Genomic DNA, 11,861 nt, shown 5'->3' with positions numbered 1-11,861 from the left:
GCCGTGCTTCCTAAGGCATTCCATGTGGGGTACCAGTTTCCACTGGCTGGGAAATTCGTTTTCAAGATGCCTTGTCTTCTCCTGTGCTGCTGAAGTTTCACAACGCTGGGTCTCAGGGAATAATTAGAAGCAGAACTGGTGACACTTCCAGTATTAAAACATGCTTCATTTAGTAAGACTCTGGGTTTAGCTCCTATTCATGTTGCCAGACTTAAATCACTTAAGCTAAAAGTTCCCATGCTGGCTGTCTATCGTGTGGGCTTGTTGTTTGTTTTTAGAAAGTTTTGGCTGAAATGCTTCAGCCATGTCTGGCGCTGCATTTCCGACAATTTTGTTTTGCTCATGTTAAAAAGAAATGAAAGAGAAAAGGGCTTCTTTTGTTGGGAAGCTTTGGCTTGTTTTGGAGACTGGTCTTGAGATTTGGCACAGTAGCTGCTGTCATGCTCCAGATGTGCCTTTTGCTGGCATAGTAATAAGCCTTTAAATAATCTCAGTCCGTGAGCGCTGGGGAAGGCTTGTCAGGTCCCAGCACAGCCTTCTGCTGAGCCTCTCCCCACCCAGCACGCCCCCTTTCCCCCCAGCTCCCCGGGTGGCCCGTGGGTGCCTGACAGCTCCCCGGCTCCTGCCATGGGTGTGCTCCCCAGCCGGGCTGCGGGACTTGCTTCTGCGGCACCGAGCGGGTGGAGGGACCCTGGGGCCACCTGGGCCCGACGCGGTGGCCGTGCTACAGCCACAGAGAGCCCCTTTTGGCAAAGTACAGCCGGAGGAGCACCCCTGGAGAACCGGTCCAGGTGCACAGGCACCCCCAGAAGCTGCCAGACCCGCTCAGGCCCTGCTCCCCGCCCAAACCAGGCGGCAGCTCCCGCCTCTGGCCCAGCACCGCTCCCGGTGGCGGGCAGGCGGCTGTGAGGCGGTACGCCGAAGCTGAGGACGGGGAGCCGGACTGCTTTGCCCTCGGACCTACACCCCTGGGACATGCGGCAATGGCTTCACAGCAGAATTTTATTTTTTTTTTGGAGGGGGGGGAGAAACGGGGCTACTTCCAGCTGCGTCCTCAGGCAGCAGCACAGGCACAGCGGGGTCGCGGCAAAGGCGCCGGGGGCGAGGCAAGGCGGGAGGACGCGGCCGCTCCGCCGCTCCCTGCCCCGCCGGGCCCTGCCGCTGCCGCTCCTGGGAGATGTAGTTTGTCGCGCCCTCCCGCCCAGAGCCATGGCCGCCCCGTGAGGTAGGAGACGCGTTTCCTGGGCCTTCCCCCACAGCCCTCCAGGGCGCGGCCGCCCGCGGCGCCTGCTGCCGGGGGGCGGGGGGAGGCTGGCGGGGACGGCGGGGCGAGATCGGGCAGGAGCGGGGCGGCCGACCTCCCCCCCGAGCCGGCATTGCTGCCTGCCCTCCGGCCTGCTCCCCTGACTGCCAGCCCCAGAACCCTCACCTCCCCTCAGCCCTCTCCTGCCTGCCCTTCTGCACGCCCGCTCCTGTCCAGCGCACCTTCTCCTGCCCCCCTTTGCTCTCCTGCCTGCCCACCCATCTGGCCTGTCCTCCTGCCCTCCCCTGGCCGCCTGCTCGCAGCGCTGCCTGGCTGAGCCCCGCACCGGCCCGGTTCCGGCCCGGGCCTCGGGTGGCAGCGGGGGTGCCAGGCGGCAGCAGAATCTCCCTCCCCGTAACCAGCGGCCTGTGGGGAGGGGGAGCGTGCGGTTTAGAAGCTGCTGGAGGCACAGTCGCTGGCTGCGAACCGCGGGCAGGCCGGATCCGACCGTCTTCCCAGCGTACTGCCACAGGGTACGGTGCACTGCCACTGGAAGTGCGCTTTACTGCATATGAATCTGACGAGTTTTGTTGTTTTCTTAAGAAAAAATGAAACAAGTAAGTAAGAAAGAAGGATCTGAGGTTATAACTTGTTGAAAAAGTTTGGTTTCCTCAAGCGCGTGTGTGGGTTGCTGGCTGTGCTGGGTACTGGTGCTGCAGGGACTTGGAGAGGTGACCAAGGACCAAGGCAGAGCTGGGTCAGAATTGAGGCAGGGGAGGCTGCCAGCCCAGCAGACCCTCCTAGAGCAAGGTGATGGCAGCAAGAGAGGGCCTGCAGCTTGCAGGGACCCTAGCACATGACTGAAACAATGTCCTGGGAGCCACAGTGGAACAATCTGATGTGCCAGTGACATTTTTGGTTTGACTTGATTTGATTTTAATCCAGGCGCTGGGATTGATACATCCCATCTGCTCTGTTCTTATTTTCCAGAGTTTGGAGCATGTGAGGTTCTGCCAGAGGAATCACTAATATTTTCATTTCTACTTCTTCAGGTATGAAGATCTGTACCTGGCTTTGCGTTGGTGTTAGTTTAGGAATTTCTTTATCAGTGACACTAGTATAAACGGAGTGATTACACAGGTCTTTTTATGGAGTGATGTTTTGACCCACCTACACATAGAGGCTGTAAATGTGCACAGGTCTGAGTCCTGACTTAATACAACCACTGCGTCTTGTGGCAGGGGTTTGTGATGGATTCTTAGTGCAGCAGCTCTGGCTCACAGTTGCTTCCACTGTGCTTCTCTGCAGCCTTTGGGCTTTGTCATATTGATTTTCCCATCACCCACTAGTCTTTTTGTTTTCAGGAGGCTTGATCCTGTCTTCCAGATGCTCAGCCTGATGCATGATGCAGCAGGTCACACATAGTGGTGGGTCTTCCAGTCACTGTCCATGTGAGAACCGTGCGTCTTGCTTCCTGAAATATGTATGTTAAAGAAAGCAACAACAAGAGACAGGTGGAGTGAAACCCCTTTTCTAGCTCAGGACATACTTGGCCGTTTTAAATTCACTTGAATAGCCCTAATAGCTCACTATTTTGTGAGGCCTTGTGGCTGGTGACTCTTAGAGCTTTTCACAGAGTGGATAAAATGGAGTTGCTTAGAAATCCCCAGTAGACAAAAGAATATCTCGAGTCTCATTTTGTTGTGTAGATGGAGTTATTGTCAGGCTGAGTGTCAGACGTTCAGCCAAGACAACTCAAGTGGGTTTGTGAGTACCCAGATGCCTGTGTACATGTTTTCTGGTGTGCCAGGCCAATTGATACTCTGCCGCTGCATAAGCAAACAATGGTGTGAGTGGCTGGGCTGTGATGTGGTTGCTGTGGCGGACTGGAGCTGTAATTCAGTGGCTGAGAGACCTGGATTCAATTCTGTGCCCCACCACAGGCTTCCCAGCTGACTGGGACCCAACTCCTTAGTCTGTCTGGGGTGGTCTGTGTTGCACAACACAGTGCTGTGCAGAGATCCTGGGGCTGGTATCGTCTAAAGTGTAGCTCTGGGACTTGGTGCAGCCCTCCCTGGGGAGCTGTTTAGCCCTGCTGAGGATACAAGCCTCTAGGGCTGCGTTGGTGACCGTGTCTGCCTACTCTGGACTCAGGAGACCTCACAGAATTTGGAGCTAAGGGAGGATTGCTAGTGTAGCACTGAGGTGCGTGATACAGGCAGACTCTCTCTTTCCCATCTGTAGCCGCTTGATCTGCTTCACAGAGGAGGTCTGAGTGTAAATAGGCCAGTGATTGTGAGGTGCAATCACAGTGAAGAAAGCCGCTGATACGTGTGAGAGTTGATATTATCTTATCCCTGCTCTGCATAGGAGCCTACAAGTGCATGATGGATAGCTTACGGAGTGTCTGCCACAGAGTCTCTGGCAGGGCTTCAGGCAGAGCCCAGGGCTCCTGTTCCTTGCTCACACGGCTCAACATGAGACCTCCTTGCTTGTGAGTGAAGGTAATAGTGACCTTCCTTGGGGCCCAGTCTCTGTTCCCAGTAGCACTGTGTTTGTTAAGGGAGCTTGCATTTTCCTGGGGAACGAACAATGCCTGACTGTAGATGTGTTCTTAACGCCTATCAGTGCAGCCTTATCTGCCTCCGAAAGGGCAAACATGAAACTTCAGCTGTTTATTTGCCTGCATGCTTTTAAGATATCACAACCTTGAAAGTACAATATCGGAGCTTTTTTGCTTTTGAATTGACAGCCTCAGTCCTGACAAATGTTATTCTTGAAATGTGAAGTGAATCCTCTCCTCTCCTCTCCTCTCCTCTCCTCTCCTCTCCTCTCCTCTCCTCTCCTCTCCTCTCCTCTCCTCTCCTCTCCTCTCCTCTCCTCTCCTCTCCTCTCCTCTCCTCTCCTCTCCTCTCCTCTCCTCTCCTCTCCTCTCCTCTCCTCTCCTCTCCTCTCCTCTCCTCTCCTCTCCTCTCCTCTCCTCTCCTCTCCTCTCCTCTCCTCTCCTCTCCTCTCCTCTCCTCTCCTCTCCTCTCCTCTCCTCTCCTCTCCTCTCCTCTCCTCTCCTCTCCTCTCCTCTCCTCTCCTCTTCCTCTCCTCTTCCTCTCCTCTTCCTCTCCTCTTCCTCTCCTCTTCCTCTCCTCTTCCTCTCCTCTTCCTCTCCTCTTCCTCTCCTCTTCCTCTCCTCTTCCTCTCCTCTTCCTCTCCTCTCCTCTCCTCTCCTCTCCTCTCCTCTCCTCTCCTCTCCTCTCCTCTCCTCTCCTCTCCTCTCCTCTCCTCTCTCCTCTCTCCTCTCCCTTTCTTCTCCCTGCCCTGTGCCCCAACTCCACCCATTTTTTTCTGTCCTGGGGTTTCATCTGTATTTAATAAGGTCCGGATCAAGATGGAGACCGGAAGAGTCAAGACGAAATGGGGAGAAGTGTTTGACCACTGGAGACTGGTGGTGCAGGATGTGGGAATGCAACATGGAGAGAGCGGTGGCTTCCCCGCTTAGTTCCAACCACAGAAGACGCTCTGAGGACAGGCCATTAAAAGTGTCAGCTCTCACAGGAAACATTTAGGATCAAAACACCACTCTTCAGAACAAAGGGAGAATTTCTTTGCTTCCTGTCCTTTGTGACTTAAGTGCAGCTACTCCTGGTGGGTACACAATTCAAACAGATTCAGGCTCGTGTCTCAGCAGAGTGAAAATATTACAGAAGTGTTGTGCTGAATGCTTAAATAATTGACTCACAACCAAGAGCATTTGCAGGAGTGCACACTGCGATACACATTATTCGCTGCTTCCTGCTGGTGGGACAGTACCCTGCAATCACACCCCACAGATGGGCTCACATAACGTTTGCTGAGTCAAAAACTTTCTCTGTACATAAAAAAATCACTAAAACCCCATTTTCAGCATCATATGCCAGATGCTAGCCTGTCTTTGGCTGAATCCTTGCTTTTTTACATGTTGCAAAACTGATTCCAACAGAAGCACAGAACTGACAGCAATTTAGCAGGAGAGTGATGACTGTGTCTGATGAAGTCCCCACCCAAGTCAGCATTCTGAGATGAGGACACCCCAGTTGGACAGTGAAGTCCCTTTGTATCAGGCCAGGCTTGTGTAACTCGGGTTTCCTTGAGAAGCGTGTAGCCATCTGAACCGTGCACTGAGAATCAGATTCTGCTCTGATGTGGGATTTTTTCTGTGACCATCCAGCAGGAGACTTCAAATCTTAATGGTCACTGACATCCTGGAGGAAACATCAGAAGTTAAAATGCGTTTTTTTTGGAGGTGTAACAGTACTGGTTACTTACTAGTAGTTCACAGCTGCCCTGATATTTTTGTCAACAGGAGAAGGGAGCTGCACAACTCAGGATCGACACAGTAAATACTGAATGACAAATGAGTTGTCCACCCCATTGCTTTGGTATAATTTGGTCTTGGTAACTGAGATCTCCGGTGGTGTCTCTCTGTGGGGACGTTTCCAGGGTGGTCTCGACAGGGTGAGAATTTTGCAGCTGGGGACAGAGGAGAGAAGAGGACGCTCTAGCTGGAGAAATAAGGGCATCTGTGAAGAAACTGGCTGAGCAGCACAGGAGCTGCAAGAACATTTACTTGACTCCCTGTTTCTGAAGAAAGGTCAGCAGCAGCTATTGTGGTGTGGTGGTGATTTATTCAGCCCAGCTGCTGATGAAGGTTTGGACTAAGCTGTAGGGCTTTCTCCTGCTTTTCCACAGTGACTCTGTTGTGACGCATACAGGAAACATCTCGAGGGGGTCAGGCAGGGAAATGTGCTTAATTTGAAATCCAGCAGCTGAAATGGTGTCAGCACTGGTGGAGCAGCAGCAGCAGAGACTGGAGGGCAGCGTGGTGGCTGTGTGCTGCAGCCTTCAGCATGCCCTCGGGCATTAATCAGGCCCGAAGTTCAGCTCTGAAATGTGTGTCGACCACTCAAGGGATCCAGCAACTCGTTGCTTCACTTCTGTGTTATTATGGGCTGCGTGGAGAATTTAATTGGTTAGTAAATCAGAGAGAACGGGTAAAATATACTAGATACTGGGATTCATTAGGCATTCATGTTCCGAACAGAGCAGGTGGGCTTAAAAACCACGAGACAGCTCTTCTGGGTGCGCTTCTGTCTGCTAGATCTCAAACATGAGCGAGGCGATGTGGTGTGCACACGTGTCAAGCTTTCAAAAGCAGCCGGCGTTGTGTTTTCGGTTGGGCAGGTGCGGGGGTGTGCTGCGGGCGGTGGAAGCCCAGCCTCCCCTCCGCGCGAGCATGGCACCTGCCCGGGGCCTGTCAGACCCCTGTCCTTCAGCAGCACGGATGTTGTTCCTGTCACTCAGCTCCAAAAAGGCCTGTGTAGGGCATTCCTGAACCGTGTGGCACTGATACGCTGCCAGGTGCTGTGCAGCAGATGGTCTTGTCAGAGAGGTGCAGGGTGGACGTGCTCAGTAAAAGCAAGTTGGCTAATTCTTTTTTAATTTTAATTTCTTCAAGATGCTGCTGCCCTGGTCTGTGCCTTTAGAAGTGTGACACTGGTCGGTGCTGGGTGCAGCCTGCCGCGGGACGGGCAATATCATCACACAGCCAGGATGGTGGCATTTAACTGGAAGGTGAGGATGTTTCACATTCATACAGCAGTGGATTTCTGCTCTTTCAAGCAGATGCATGTAAGAGGTGGTTGGGTGGGTCCTGTGCTTAAAGATGGTCTCCTTGTCTAGGTGAAGGTTGTTTAACCACCACACTCTGCACCTCAGGGTCAGAGGAGTCGTTGTTGACCTTTCTTGCCATACATGCTTGCACCTTGCAGGCTGGCCCCAGTAGTTGCCGTTGGGGCCTCACACTTTAGACCTGAGCGGAGCACTGATAGGCAAACTCTGCTCTGCTCACCTCTGCTCCTCCTGGCTTTCCTCTTTCCAGACTCTTCTCCATCTGCTCTTTCCTCAGCTCCTTTTGTTACTGGAGGGTGTTTTCTCCACTATGTCCTTTTAGTGTATTTGGGCCATAAACACTCTGCTGGGTACGTGTGTAAGGCACAGAAATGTTTGAGCAAGTACCTCATGCATTAGCAATTTTAACATGTTAAATCAAACCATTTGTCAAGAAAGCAATGCTAACCCCAAGTCTTGGTGTTACCTTTCTGGTGTTGCAGAGGTGTGGTTTAAAGAGATTGCCACTTCTAATATGTGGGGAGATTGACAGAGGATGATGGGTTTTTTTGTGAAATTAGAGGGAAGTGGCCCAATGGCAAAGGTCACATGCAGCTTGTAGAGATCAGCATTATAAAAGATCCCACTTGAGCCTCTGGTTTGTGGACTTCAAGGGGACATGCTAATGGTGTATGGATACAAGGCTTTTTCTAAATTCATTAGTTTGACAGTGGCCAAAGAGCTTTATGAGGTGCTGGAAGGCCTGCTAAGGATGCAGGGGGCTACTGGGAGGCTTGCGGAGGGGGAGCTGGCACTGTGAAGCGACTGTGCACCACTGAAAGACCGCACCGATCCTGCTGGCCCAGTGGTTCTTTGAAACAGTGGGCTGGGAAGTTCATGTACCTTTAATATCCTTCTGGAATTGTCATTTTTCACTGAATGCCTCTGCCACTCGTTATATTTGTATTCGGAGTTCACAGCGTAACCCATTGCATTTTATTTTCCACTCCGTGTGCACTTAGAGTAGCACACTTTCATGACACTGAAATATATGGTTCCAGGCATTAAAAACTCCTGAAACTGAACCACTGGCGGCTGTGGTTTTTTTACTTTTCTTCTGGTTTATCTATACCTTCCAGATCTGGGCAAGTTAATTGCAAAACTACCATGGATTAAAATTTCTAGGAGTACAAAAGTGTCTTTGAGGATCACATCTGATAGCTGATGTGCACGGATCCATCGCTCATGTGAGAATTGTTCAGAAGTGTTTCCATTTTTACAATTAACCTCAGATACTCAGTTCTTCCCCTTTTTCAGCTCCAGATCATGCCAATATTCCATTCGCCATAAAGCAAGTAAAAGCAAGAAAGACCTGTTCAAAGGGGCTTCATATACAAACTTCAGTAAAGTGAACTTGGTTTTGTCCTTTCCCTTAAACGTTGATCTGCCTAGTTTAAAGTTTCCTACAGAAAAAAAAAGCATGAACAAAGGAACATTACCATTGCTTTGAGTAATGCTGTTGCTGTAGGAAGCTGTATAGTGTTCCCTGTAGATTAATTTTTAATTGTTCAAATGTTCCAGTAACTGCCTAAATACATTATTCTGCATTTCAGGCTTTGGAGAATTTCCCATTGCTGATGTATATTTTGGCAGCTAAAACATTGATTCTTTGCTTAGCGTTTGCTGGAGTAAAAATGTACCAGAGCAAAAAAATTGAAGAAAAACTGAAGAGGGAACGTGAAGAGAAATTGAAAACAGAAGCAGAAAAGAAGGATGATTGAAGAGTATCTCAGGTACAGAATTTATTCGACATCCTAGTGTTTGATAGTGGCGTTGACACATTAATCCCATTATGCTTTGTCTTGGATGTATGTGAATTGTGCAATTAGAACTATCACTGTTATCTGAGTTCTTGTAATATTTTTCAGCATATTTGTACACGTGTATCACTCCCATTCTTTGTAGGAATTGCAGTTACCACCAGGAAACTTGGCAGCCATGGTTCCTGATTTAGGAGATCTTAGCACAGTATTCCTTCTCTGCCCTTAATCTCCCTGAATTTTTACGCCCAAGCAGTTGTGCAGGAAGTTCTGGTGCGTTAAGAGATGGTTAAATTGGGCAAAAAATGCATGAGAGGCATGCCAGATAGGATGATGCAATAAGACCTCTTGGCCTTAAGTCACATAATGAAGATAGAAAAGAATCAGACATTCCATATTTGTTAAATACATGACAAGTTGTAGATAGTTTAGCTGGAAGGGGAAAATCTCATGCCATGAAACTTCCCAAGGTAACAGAAATGCTACAGGTTATGCTGTGTAATGTCCACCATATATAATTCACTGAGAAAAATGGACCTCTTTGTGCATAAAAGAGCAAAATGAACATTACAAAGTTTGTCTTAAAGTTTTGGGGTTTCATCCCCCATGAGCTGAATTCCTTCCCTCTGTTTTCAAAGCTTAAGCAATCGTTGCCTTATTGGATCAAGTCCGTTAGCAAAATGAGTAGTGCTAAGATTACATTCCCTGACTTGTTTGGTATGTGATTTTTGTATCAGTTCGTTTTGTGTCTCTCTGTTCTGCAGCAAAATGGGATTTCTATTCCTGCCTGCCCTTTGTAAGCTCAGTGGGAGTTTGATGTAATGTTACTCTTTATTAAACTAAAAAAGTTACTTTCCCCTTTTGAGGTCATCACCTCACATATGAAGAGAATTTCAATTTTTAGAAATGTTTACTAGTTTTGATTTCAAACCTATCACTGTTTCATTTTATGCAACAAGGAATGGAAATTGTGACTAGAAATGGGTCCCTGGAAATAACCATGGGAACGAAGTAGTTCGTTGGCATAGAAAAAACAACAAAAACAAAGGTGTTTTTCAGTCTTCCGTGTACATCAGATTGAGGACTTGTCTCTGGGCAGAATTCTGCCATTTTAAACTTTTATTTTAAATCAGTTTCACTAGACACTGGAAAACACTGACCTGTTGAATGACTGGCGTTAAGGCATCTCTGATTTTGAAGAAAATACCTTACTTGCCCAGTCACGCAGCGTTGCCCACCAGAGTCCCAGTTCTTCCTAAATTCTGCCATCTCTCGGGCTGTCAGTCGAGTCTTTCTATCATGGGATTGCAAGAAGGGGTGAATTCTCCTACCCTAAAAATGTTCTCCAGTGTCAGCACCACAGAGCTGCGATTAGCTCCGATTGCAGCGTGCCACGTGGGCAGGCAGATTTAGCCCATGTGCTGCCAGCATATCATGCCTGCTGTTCTCACTGCTGTTTCCCCACCCTGCAGATTTTCTGACACTTGGCAGCTTGCATTGGATTCCTTTCCTGGGAGAACGAAGCCTTCCTGGAGACGAAGGATGTGTCAAAGGAATAAAACCCTCAAGAGTAACATCCATTTAAACTGTATCTCAACTTTTTATACATACAACAAAATATCTAAGGCTCTATTTATGCAATAAAAAAACCTTTGTAAAAAAAGAAAGTAACGGCCTTGGTTGCTGCTTACTCAAATACTACAGTTAGAGCTGCAGGGGAGGCAGTTTTTAAAGATTAAGTGCAAGGAGGTGGCTGGTTTTAAAGAGAAAAACACTCTGAATCCATTGTGGGTGTGTACAAGGTTCATGGGCAGGCAGAAGGAAATGGGGAGGGCTCTATGCAGTTTCTTTGGAGCAACTGCTTCCTGCAAGGGTGTAAATCTGAGACTTGTGGGCCCTTTGCTGAATCCGAATGCCCAGAGAGGTTGTGGAGTCTCCTTCTCTGGAGACATTCAAAACCTGCCTGGATGTGACCCTGGGTGACCTGCTCTAGGTGGCCCTGCTCTGGCAGGGGGGTTGGACTAGATGATCTCCAGAGGCCCCTTCCAACCCCCACCATTCTGTGAAACCCAGGAGAGGAGCTTTTCCAGGCAGGTATTTCTCAAACCACTTTCTGCACCTAGGACTGCCCTAGATTAATGCAAATCACAGTGTCACCTTGGAGGAAGTTTCATGCTGGGAGGTTTATTATATTATTTCGCTATGCACAGTATCTGAGAACTGCATATGGCTCTCTTATTTACTACTCAGCCTATGAAGCAGAAAGAGTTTTCATTACCATTGCTAGTTATTCCTGCATGTGCAGTAACACCAAATCCTGGAGGATAAACTAACTTGGTCACAGTAGGTTAATCAACAGAGTAGGGTTTTTTCATAGAAATACAGGCTTAGGCATGTGTGGCACTGCCAACAGGTATGTTTGCATTCACGTTTCCATGTAAAGCACTTCTTAGATCCTTGTATCTTCTGGAAGTTAAGGTGAAGCTGAAATCTGACAGTGGAGCAGGGAAAGGAGGGAAGAGGAGAGGTGGAGGGCCCTTGGAGAAGCCCTGGGAGTCCAGCAGGATGTGGGAGGCCTCTGGGATGGCTCGCTCCAGCCCTCTCCGTGCGGCTGCGGCTGAGGTGCCTGCTGTGGTCACACCAGCGCACACTGCTGCCGCATCCATCTCGCAGGCGCTACCTGAGTAAATGTGTGTGCAGCTGATGGGGCTGATGCTCAAGAGAGCTCTCGCTGTGGTGCAGTTACTGGGAACTGCAGTGATTTTTAAAATCCTGCTGTTCATGCAGTCACCATTCCCGGGATAGAGCAATGTCCTCGCTATGGCAGCCTCAGGACTGCTGCCGGGCTAGGGAATTCGTAGTGCCGTCGTAAAACAGCAGTTTCCCTCTACGGTCTCAGCAGTCATCTCTCTATGCAAAGGTGGAGTTGAATGGTAATTTAATTAAATGGCTTTGCGGTGTGCAGGGAGAACAGACTCTGCTAACCACCTCCATTAAACAGCTATTGAGGGAAATGCAGCAAGGTACTTAGCTAAGCTTCACGCCCAAACCTTAACAGGAAATTGTCAGGCCTGTGTAGTGTCCACCAGCTTCCAAAGTAAGCAATGTCTGGGCTCCATGAAGCCAGGGATTGCCTTTGAATATTGGCCTCAACCTAG

General features: G+C 49.3%; 1 protein-coding gene across 4 annotated transcripts; it reads left to right on the top strand.

Moving 5' to 3' along the window:
- The first annotated feature begins 1,196 nt into the window (after window positions 1-1,196).
- Window positions 1,197-10,322, top strand: SMIM11 (small integral membrane protein 11). Of its 4 annotated transcripts, none has more exons than XM_086460436.1 (6): window positions 1,197-1,225; window positions 2,234-2,295; window positions 2,608-2,670; window positions 6,732-6,847; window positions 8,497-8,676; window positions 10,176-10,322. In XM_086460436.1, the coding sequence occupies exons 3-5, from the start codon at window positions 2,646-2,648 to the stop codon at window positions 8,662-8,664; spliced, it is 309 nt and encodes a 102-aa protein (XP_086316562.1). In that variant the 5' UTR covers window positions 1,197-1,225; window positions 2,234-2,295; window positions 2,608-2,645; the 3' UTR covers window positions 8,665-8,676; window positions 10,176-10,322. The 4 variants fall into 4 exon arrangements, with proteins under 4 accessions (XP_086316562.1, XP_009951879.2, XP_086316569.1 ...); XM_086460443.1 differs by lacking the exon at window positions 1,197-1,225 and adding an exon at window positions 1,834-1,860; XM_009953577.2 differs by lacking the exons at window positions 1,197-1,225; window positions 2,234-2,295; window positions 2,608-2,670 and adding an exon at window positions 1,796-1,860.
- The last annotated feature ends 1,539 nt before the right edge of the window (window positions 10,323-11,861 follow it).

The sequence above is a fragment of the Leptosomus discolor genome, chromosome 1 (assembly GCF_034619465.1).
Source record: "Leptosomus discolor isolate bLepDis1 chromosome 1, bLepDis1.hap2, whole genome shotgun sequence".
In the NCBI taxonomy this organism is placed as follows: Eukaryota; Metazoa; Chordata; class Aves; order Leptosomiformes; family Leptosomidae; genus Leptosomus; species Leptosomus discolor.
The sequence above is the reverse complement of the archived record's forward strand: the minus strand, read 5'-3'. Positions and strand labels throughout refer to the sequence as shown.